At 38.2% G+C, this 11,199-nt stretch overlaps 1 protein-coding gene across 1 annotated transcript; it reads left to right on the plus strand.

Annotated features, from left to right (window-relative positions):
- Window positions 1-1,744: 1,744 nt before the first annotated feature.
- On the plus strand, window positions 1,745-10,460 carry LOC122134629 (polymeric immunoglobulin receptor-like). Its single transcript, XM_042768914.1, has 5 exons — window positions 1,745-1,901; window positions 8,254-8,444; window positions 8,605-8,934; window positions 9,717-10,034; window positions 10,123-10,460. Exons 2-5 carry the CDS (start codon window positions 8,405-8,407, stop codon window positions 10,458-10,460), a joined length of 1,026 nt encoding a protein of 341 aa, XP_042624848.1. The 5' UTR covers window positions 1,745-1,901; window positions 8,254-8,404.
- The last annotated feature ends 739 nt before the right edge of the window (window positions 10,461-11,199 follow it).

Consider the following 11,199-nt stretch of genomic DNA (forward strand, 5'->3'; position numbering starts at 1 on the left):
CTGCAGATCAAAGCAGCATTAGTTGATCAATGGACACAGTATTACTGTAGTTTTTATCTAGTTGAAGTGTGTTCATCTGGATGCAGTATTAGAGCAGTTGTTGTACTGCTGTGAGTCACTGAACCAGTCTTGTTCTATAATTAAAGAAGCTGCAGTTAAAGATGCTCGTCCAGTAACCTGCTATGAACTCTATTATTAACTGAGAAACCACAGACTTCAGTTACAGAAACTCAAACAAACATGAATTCTGGGTAGTGAGTGTGTGAATGACATCAGTAACACTTATATTCACCAAGAGACGCATGATGACAAGTTCTGTGTGTGAAAAAAAACATCCTTTAGAAATCCATTGCTTTGTTGTTTTTTATACAGATGTTTCAGAAACATCATCCTCATCATCATCATCATCACTATCATCATCACGTTCATCATCATCATCACCACCATCATCATCATCATCCTCATCATCACCACCATCCTCATCCTCATCAGCTGAATCTCCACTGCAGAGAATGTGTGTCAGAAACTGATTGATTTTAAAGGAGTTTGAGATGTTCAGTATTCAGCATCTGAAACAAACACTGAGCACCAAATGAGCCTCGTTCTGTGAACAGATCATATTTAGCAACATGGACATTGAGTGTAACGACTCTGTAAAGTCTGATTGGTTCTTCTGATGTGTAAACATTTTGTTGTTGATGTCTTGCTTTCCACAGTTTATCACTTGTGTGTTTAAAGGTTTAGTCATGAAGGTTTTTTTTTTCTTTTTTTCTGTAAAGCTGAACGTCACTGAATGTGAAATGCATTTAAAAATTAACAACTCTTACTTGACTTACATTGATCTCTGTCTCTTTGGACTGGAGCATCTAGATTCAATCTGAGGTAAATCTCTAATTAAAAAAAAAAAAAAAGGTTAAGTCTGTATTTTAGGCCAGGCATGCACTACTTCAACAATTTAATAAATTTCATAATTCAAAAGTTCAGTTTAGAAGTGTCATATCGATATCGACGATACTGGCCTTTAAAAGTATCAGTATATCATATCGAAAACAAAATAAGTGGTTTTGCCCATCTCTATGAAATGACTCATTTCAGTCTTTTTGAAGGAAGTTCCCGAACCGGAAGTGCCTCCCATAATTTAAAACACAGTAGTCTCGTCAGGAATAAGGTGGAGCTGTATCTGGATGATCGGAGCGTATAGTGTGAGTGTGAACAATTAAACCCTGAGCTTTGTCTTGACATCACTACAGTGAGAGTTCATATTTAACAAAAACCTTGCTGAAATCACACAGTGTATACCAGCCTTATGCATCTTTAGCAGCATAATCAAACACAACTGCAAAATACTTTTTTCAAACACTGACAGACAGATAATCATAAACTCACTCTATTGACTGAGACACTGTTATTATGTGGAGCTCCTTCAGACTCAACAATAAATACATTTAAACTGTCAGCTTCCAAAACAAAACACCAACTATCTTAAACCAGCCTCAATTCTAATCTAAATCAAAAGAAAGAAAGAAAAATTATTCAGCATAACAAATGCCATACTCTACACGAAACTATCAAAACAAAAATTACAAATGTTAGCTCCCACTCCTAAACTAGTGTTTTTATACAATTTAAAATGCTACGTGTTGATTGTGTACGTCACGTGACATAGTAAACTTGTCTCAACTCGAGGAAGTCGAGGAAGCATCCAAACAAAAATTATTTTGAAAAATCAAGTCATAACATTTTCTCCAAAGCTTACATCTGAATCTCTCCAGCAAAGAATGTCGACTTTAGAAGAGTTTTTGTGGTGTTTGATCGTGTTTTGGAGGGCGTGGTGAGAAGCAGCGGCGAGGGGCAGCAGAAAGACCCGGAGAGATGCATGCAGCCAGGGATAAAATTAACACGTAAGTTTCAACGCCGTTCTCTTGAATGCTTATATATGTTTATCATGTGCAGATTTAAGTGTCTAGTTTCAGACAATACCAGATTTATAAATTTAGACCATAGGTTCAAGAGCTACAGACATTTTTATTTGGGTATGTCGGTTTTCAGAAAATGCTCAAAAATAGGGGCGCAGGTTAAGAGGTTAAAACGTTAAAAAAAAAAAAAACTAAACAAATTATTAATAAAGCATTCTATTCACAGACAAGCAGGTTATGGGAGGAAAATGTTTAGCACGTAATTAAACACGTGTTCGTATTCTTTCTGAACTAAACAAGCAATTTTCGATGGCGCCGCAGACGGCTGCTTCAGTGCTTGGCTCTCCAGTGTTTGTACTGTTTTTGTTCATTTTTCCTGTTTTTTTGTTTAACAAACACGATCAGTTTCACCAGGGAAGAACTGCTGAACATTCGGCAGAACACACCACAAGATCTTTTACCGGATTTCAATTATTCAGACGTTTTACTGAACGTTGTTGTCGGCGGAGCAGCGGCGCTGATCAAACGCTTCAGGACGCGCAAACAGGGGAAGCGAGCTGGTGCGCTCGTTAGACTCAGGAAGTGCGGATTTCAAACGCCGTTGCCTAGCATCCATCTGGCAAATCTCCGCTCTCTACCCAACAAAACAGACAAAATCCTTCTGCTCTCTCGGACAAATAAGGATTTCTCACACTCTGCTGCTCTGTGTTTCACGGAAATGGCTAAATGACGCCATACCAGACAGCGCGCTCCATCTGCCGGGCTTTCAACTGTTCAGAGCGGATCGCGACACAGAATCAACGGGGAAATCGCGCGGCGGCGGGACATGCTTTTACATCAATGAAAGGTGGTGTACAGATGTAACTTTGTTAAAGAAGATGTGCTGCTCAGATCTCGAAACACTCTTCATTAACTGCAAGCCGTTCTATTCGCCGCGGGAGTTTCACTCGTTCATTCTGGTGAGTGTTTATATCCCTCCGCAAGCGCACATAAGTCTGGCTTTACAGAAACTGGCTGATCAGATCACAGAGATAGAACAACAACACCCTGGACTCTGTTTTAATCATTCTTGGGGACTTTAATAAAGCCAATCTCTCCCGTGAACTGCCAAAATACAGACAGCATGTTACATGTCCCACCAGAGACAGCAATATATTGGATCACTGTTACACCACAATAAAGGATGCATATCACTCTGTTCCACGAGCAGCTTTGGGACTGTCTGATCACTGTCTGGTTCATCTTATACCAACCTACAGGCAGAAACTTAAATCTGCTAAACCTGTAGTAAAGACTGTAAAGAGATGGACCAACGAAACAGAGCAGGATTTAAAAGCCTGTTTTGACCTCACTGATTGGAGTGTTTTTGAAGCTGCTACCACCGATCTGGACGAACTCACAGAGACCGTAACATCATATATTAGATTTTGTGAGGATATATGCATTCCTACCAGGACTTATTTAACATTCAACAATGATAAGCCATGGTTTACAGCAAAACTCAGACATCTTCGTCAGGTCAAAGAGGATGCCTACAGAAATGGGGACAGAGTCTTGTACAATCAGGCCAGGAACACACTGAACAAAGAGATTAGAGCAGCTAAAAAGACCTACGCTAAAAAGTTGGAAGACTAGTTTACTTCCAACGACTCAACTTCAGTGTGGAGAGGACTGAGAGCCATCACTAACTACAAGACCCCATCCCCCTGCACTAAGGCTAATCAACGACTTGCTAACGACCTGAATGAGTTTTATTGTAGATTTGAAACCCCCAACACCCATTCTGACCATCTCTCTACACAACCGTTAACACCTCCTGCAATCCCCTTCTCCACACCTCCTGCTCTTCAAATCTGTGAAGATGATGTGCGCCAGGTCTTTCAGGAAGAACAAAAAAAGAAGGAAAGCACCAGGCCCAGATGGCGTTACACCAGCCTGTTTGAAAACCTGTGCTGACCAGCTGGCCCCCATCTTTTCACAGATCTTCAACAGATCTCTGGAGTTGTGTGAAGTGCCTTCCTGCTTCAAACGCTCCACTATCATCCCCATTCCAAAGAAACCCAAGATTACAGGACTTAACGACTACAGACCTGTGGCTCTAACATCTGTCGTCATGAAGTCATTTGAAAAACTGGTTCTGGCTTATCTGAAGGACATCACTGGACCCTTACTGGACCCCCTGCAGTTTGCTTACCGAGCAAACAGGTCCGTGGATGATGCAATCAACATGGGATTGCACTTCATCCTGCAACACCTGGACAAAACAGTTCCTAGCTCTATCGTTCAGTGGATCACCAGCTTTCTGACAGATAGGCTGACTGATCCAGAATGCAGCAGCGAGGGTTGTCTTCAATGAGCTGAAAACAGCCCATGTTACTCCTCTCCTCATCAGGTTACACTGGCTACCAGTAGCCGCTCGCATCAAATTCAAGGTACTGATGCTTGCCTACAAAACGACCACTGGCACGGCGCCAACTTACCTAAACTCACTAGTTCAATCTTATGCACCCTCCAGAAGTTTGCGCTCTGCAAGTGAATGACGCGCCTTGTGTTGCCATCCCAAAGAGGTTCAAAATCACTCTCACGGATTTTTTCCTGGACTGCTCCCAGCTGGTGGAATGACCTCCCGATCTCAATTCGAACAGCTGAGTCTTTACTCATTTTCAAAAAACATCTAAAGACTCATCTTTTTCGCCTGCACTTAACCAACTAATACTAGTACTTACCTTTTTTCTTTTCTATCATATTCCCAAAAAAAAAAAAAAAAAAAAAAAACCCTGGCTACGTGTTCTGTACTAGACTAACTGAAACTTGTCATAGCACTTGTATACCGTTGTTGTTCTCTCGTTGATCTGATTGTTTCTACTGTTCTCATTTGTAAGTCGCTTTGGATACAACACATATGATTGTTAATTTGCAACAAAAAAAAATGCAATAGGCAACAGCTACTGAGACTGGGGAAATTCATGTCCAGCAGCTGCTCCACCAACACTGGTGCCCCTCAGTGATGTGTTCTCTCCCCACTGCTCTTCTCGCTGTACACCAACGACTGCACCTCAAAAGACCCCTCTGTCAAGCTCCTGAAGTTTGCAGACGACACCACACTCATCGGTCTCATCCAGGACGGTGACGAGTCTGCTTACAGACAAGAGGTTGAGCAGCTGGCTGTCTGGTGCAGTCTTAACAACACTGTAAAAAATTATTCACTTTATTTACTCAATAAAATTGTTTAAAATTGTATATCCTATATTATTAAGTAAATTTAACACATTAGAATTAATTAGAAATAATCAAATTAGATGCTTACAAGCAACCATTCAAAATGAGTAGAAGAACATGAAAAAATTAAGTAAAATTTACACAAAAATATTGATTTCATTGAAAAAACAACAACAAAAAAAAAACCACTATGCTAAAGAATACTATGTTATACATGCCAGGCCAGTAGTTGGCGATCATGAAACACCATGTGAAAACATTATATGTATGCACATGATGTCAACAAATTCTACAAATTCACATTTTTGTTGCTTACATAGATATGATACAGGCATAATGTTCAGAAGGTTGTGTCTTCAGTCCCCAAAAACATAGTTATTGAAGACACCTAAAGTTCACAAACAGAATCACTGAAGGAGAAAAGGGTAAATTTATAGGGTTACCATTATAGTGGTCAGTGGTTTGCTTTAGTTGGGCTCTTGACCCTTGACTTTTTAATATTACATTTTGTATGGTTGTTATAACTGAATTATAACAGCTAGATATGCCAAGAGTAAAGCTGTTCAGGTGGTGTTGGTTATGATTTTACATAATCATTGTTTTGCCTGAGTGTTATAAATAGAGCCTATTCTCTGAGTTAAATTAACATTCAATATAGCAGCCCCTGTAATTCAACAATAGAAAACCTGAAATCTCCTGTTCAATCCAGAGTTTAAGAATTCTGATTAAGAAAAAAAAAATTGTAGTGGGGAAGGAAAGCCTTCTTTTAGACACACAGTGACATCAAGAACCAGCGTATGAATCTCAAGAATGGTGACGAACAGCATATTCAGATAAACAGATGAACTGTAAGCATCACAAAACAAGCTACTAAAAATTGCATAAAAAAGTAAAAAAAAAAAGAAAATATTAAGAATAAATCTAAAGACAATTAATCTCATAATTTATTCATGCCGCAAAGCATGATGGGAGCCATAAATGAGTTTTGATTGGTGGCACCTATAATGCAGTGCAACATGCTTTTTGATGGTCACCATTGTTGAGGTTCTCAGCCTGATTCTTGATCTCTGTTGCCTAAATGAAATAAATTTTATTTATTTTTTTAAATGTTTGAAACATTTGCTTCTTAGAATCTCTCTGATTATGCTGAAAATACCAGACCTTATACTGTACAGACAAAGGACGTCTGTTGTTGATAAGACACAACCAACTCAGAAATCCAGATCAAACGATGTCAAAACAAACAACACCAGATGATCTTATTCTTTATTGTCTTGTTTAACTGCTGTATCACAATTACAGCAACCCAAAAAATTGTTTAAAAGTTTAAGGGTCAAGAGCACAACTAAAGCAAACACCGACCACCGTAATGGTAACCAAAATGTAGATTATGCTCCTTCAGTGATTCTGTTTGTTAACATCAGGTGTCTTCAATAACTCTGTTTTGGGGGCTTGAAAACACAAGCTTTTGAACACTATGCCTGTATCATCTCCATGTAAGCAACAAAAACATGAATTTGTGAATTACATTTTTGCACTGTGTTTTCTTAATCGCTAACTACTGGCCTGGTATGCATAACATAGTATTCCTTAGCATAGTGATTTGTTTTTCTTTCTCAAAGAAATGTTTTTTGTTTTGTTTTGTTTAAACTTTACTTATTTTTTTTTTGTGCTATTTGACTCATTTTGAATGGTTAATTTCTAAGCATCTCATTTGATTAATTCTAATGAATTCTTATGTGTTAAATTTAATTAATAATATTGCTTGTAATCTGTTGCCACAATTTTATTAAGTAAATATAGTGTATTATTTTTAACAGTGTACACCAACTACGCACACATTTTGCCATCATGTATGCCTATGAAAGACGATCGAACCAATCAGAGTAGGTATGGGGCGGGTTAACATGTGCAACCCCGCCTCTATATGCAGGCTGCAGCCAGGTGCTTCTCGTTTTTTGTCCAACAAAACCAATATTTTTTTAAACATTTTACTTTTTTTTTTTTCATGTTATTTTACTCATTTTGAATGATTGCTTGTAAGCATCTCATTTGATTAATTCTAATTAATTCTAATGTGTTAAATTTAATTAATAATATTGCTTGTAATCTGTTGCCACAATTTTATTGAGTAAATATAGAGTATCACTTTTTACAGTGTAAAGCTCTTTCTGATTCTGATTCTGATTCTGATTCTGATTCTGGGCTCATATCTGCTTGTCTGTGAATAGAATGCTTTATTAATAATTTGTTTACTGAGTTTGTTGTTTTTAAAACACTGTTTTAATGCATAAATCCACGTACTTTCACATTAAGCGCTTTAGAATGTCCCAATGATTCATTTGTGAATTCGACTGGTCCAGAAGATTAAACCTGCAGCAGCTAACATCTCGTGATTCAATAAATCAGACATAGTGAGTCAAGTTAACAATAAACAACTGTGCATTATAATGAAGGCTTTGTAAAACTGCACAGTTTTAATCTTTTTAAACAACATACTCCGTCCTACAACAACTACACACACATTTACTATCATGTATGTCTATGAAAGACGATCGAACCATCAGAGTTTTTATGGGGCGGGGCGACACGTGCAGCCGGGTGTACCTGACTAGAAGCCAAAGAACTGCTTTTAGTTCTATATAGCACCACTTTTTTAGGGTGTAACATGAATGTGATGCACTCAAGAAACACTTTATTAAACTTTTAAACGGTTTAAAATATTAAACATTATGGTTCTGAGAAAATTTGCCTTTGAATGACAAAAAAGTTCTGTTAAAAACTCTTTAAAAAATGCCTTTTATTATGAGTTTTATCTACATGTTCATGTGAAGCATGTGTGAAAGAATAGTTTCACTTCCCTCTTTATTAACCATCTCTCTCTCTCTCTCTACTCCTCTCTTTCTCTCTCTCTCTCTCTCATGCTCTCTCTCTCTCTCTCTCTCTCTCTCTCTCTCTCTCTCTCTCTCTCTCTCTCTCTCTCTCTCTCTCTCTCTCTCTCTCTCTCTCTCTCTCTCCTCTCCTCCTCTCTCTCTCTCTCTCTCTCTCTCTCTCTCTCTCTCTCTCCCCCTCCTCCTCTCCTCCTTGTACTCTCTCTCTCTCTCTCTCTCTCTCTCAGAGGAAGTGGGTGTCTCTCTGTTACTTTCAGCAGTTCATGTTAAACATGTAACCAGGAAAGAAACACTCAGAACTCATCTGAACACACATCGAGATCTTCAGAAGAACTGAATCTACTAACAACAGAGAAGATCACTGAAGAAGAGAGAAGAATGAAGATCATCTGGACTTTCACTCTGCTGATGATTCCTGGTAAGAGTCTGAACTCACAGTAAATCACACAAAACAGCAGAGACTTTAACTTCAGCTCATGTTGAGTTGGATTTGAACACTTTTGAAGATAATTGATAGTTCATCTCTGTTCAGTCTTATGAATACACTGGTGTTGTATTGAGATGCTGGTTTGTTGTAGGTGTGGTGAGCTCCATCAGTGTGACGGGATATTCAGGAGGAGGAGTCATCATCACATGCACATATGATAGAAAATATACAGACAATACAAAGTATTTTTGTAGAGGACAGTGGAAAACAACATGCTCTGACCTAATCAAGACTGATATGAAAAATGAGAACAAATGGGTTGATTCTGGAAGATTCTCTCTGTTTGATTACACAAGAGCAGCACTTTTCACTGTGACCTTCAGAAATCTGAGTGAACAGGATTCTGGGATGTACTGGTGTGCAGCTGATATCTCTTGGGGTAAAGATTCCTACACTGAAGTGAAGCTGAAGGTTGTAACAGGTGAGTAACTGAGACTCTCAAACTCATGATGATCATCAACATCACACACTCAACACTGACTGTAATGAAATCATCTAAAAACACCAGAAAATCAATAACCAGGACACATATAATGTATTATTATCTTGCAATATCAGATTTACACTCATAAAATTAGTAACCACATATGAATGAATGAAGAGGCAGAGACAGTGTGTGTGTGTGTGTGTGTGTGTGTGTGTGTGTGTGTGTGAGTGTGTGTCTGTGTGAATGCATGTGCGTGTGCGTGAGTGTATGTATCTGTGTCTGTGTGTGTGTGTGTGTTTATCTGGACACAAATTTGTATAATGACATGGGTATGACACATGTATTACAATGTAAAGGTGATTTATGAGGACACTTCCTGTGTCCCTATAATTAAAAAAATACTTAATGGTGTTCTTTTTTTTTTTTTTGAAAATCTAAAAATGCATAAAGTTTTTTTTGAGGGGTAGGTTTAGGTGTAGGGTTGGTGTATTGGGCGATAGAAAATATAGTGTGTACAGTATAAAAACCATTACGCCTTTGGAGAGTCCCCATAAACCACATATACCAACAGTGTGTGTGTGTGTGTGTGTGTGTGTGTGTGTGTGTGTGTGTGTGTGTGTGTGTGTGTGTGTGTGTGTGTGTGTGTGTGTGTGTGTGTGTGTGTGTGTGTGGGTGGGTGGGTGGATCTCACTGTGAGTGAATGAAGATGAAGTACCATGATTTACAAAAGTGATGAACATCATCATCACATTGATATCTGAGTTTGTGTTCAACAGCTGAACAAATCAGTGCTGTGACGGGATATTCAGGAGGAAACATCATTATAAACTACAAATATGAGATGAATCATGAGAACCATGAGAAATACTTCTGTGAAGCTGGAGCATATCAATGTTTTACTCGAATAAACATTGACAGAGCAGCAGAATGGACACATGTCGGCCAATTCTCCGTTCATGATGACAGATCTGCACGTCTCTTACGTGTGTTTATCAGGGAGCTGAATGAGAACGATTCTGGAGAATATAAGATTATAGTCAAAGTTTCTGAAGACTACAGTTTCTTTTCTGAGTTTAAGCTGGACGTTAAGAAGGGTGAGCTGCTTTCATTTGTTTCTGTGCTGAATTGATGACTCTCTCGTTTAATTCTAACATTGCTGCACTTGATTTGTCTCTCAAACAGCTGATTGTTGTGAGAAGAGCATCAGTCTCTCAGCTGCTGCAGGAGGATCTGTGAACATCAGCTGCAGATACCCACAATCCCACAGTGCTGACGTGAAGTTTGTCTGCAGGAGATCTGGATCTGATCTCTGTGCTGAAGAGACGTCTGTGAAGGAGAGCAGAAGATGGAGCGCTGAGGGACAGATGCAGCTGTATGATGACAGAGAGCAGCAGCTCCTGACGGGAATCATCAGTCATGTCACTCAACAACATTCAGCTGAATACTGGTGTGGAGTTCAGTCTGATCAAGGACACAAGAGCTTCATCACACGAGTCCTCATCAACTTTACAACAAAATAATATTTGCACACTCAGATAAATCAATACTTTTTAAAAAATTACAGCTACACTGTAAAAAAAAGTCTGTAGTTTTTACAAAATAATTTTGGCAGCTGTGGTTGCCAGAATACTTTTGTAAAAAATACACTTTAAAAAAAAGTCTGTAGTTTTTACAAAATAATTTTGGCAGCTGTGGTTGCCAGAATACTTTTGTAAAAAATACAGAAAAACTGTAAACACAATTACGGCCAAAAACTGTAAATTTTACAATATAAAACTGTTATTTCAAAACAAGAAAATTGTTAATGTAAACCAGTAAATTCAACAACGCACACTGCTATTAAAATCTGTTTTGTACCTTTAACATACTGACAACCACCATAATAATGCAGGTGGTAAAAGAGAAAGCCACATGAAGAATCGAAGTTCATCACAAGTAGCTTCGCCACAAGCAGAAGTTTATATTAATATATAGAAGGTGCACAAAGTCATTCATGCAAACACAAAACACCATCATGGTGACACACGATACTTAAACAATTCAATAAACTTTCATTAAACAGCAGAAGATGTAACATAAAGCCCAAATGTACAACTGATAACAAAAAACTATTAAAAAACATGATTATTTAAACAAAATACTTTCAAATGTGGAGCGTCACACAGGGAATTCTGGGAATATCAGTTTACAGTTTTTGACTGTAAATTATACATTGATTTGTTCTTTTTTTATTTCTAAAAACTGTAAAATTAACAGCAT

This window comes from Cyprinus carpio, chromosome A1 (assembly GCF_018340385.1).
Source record: "Cyprinus carpio isolate SPL01 chromosome A1, ASM1834038v1, whole genome shotgun sequence".
NCBI classification, from domain to species: domain Eukaryota; kingdom Metazoa; phylum Chordata; class Actinopteri; order Cypriniformes; family Cyprinidae; genus Cyprinus; species Cyprinus carpio.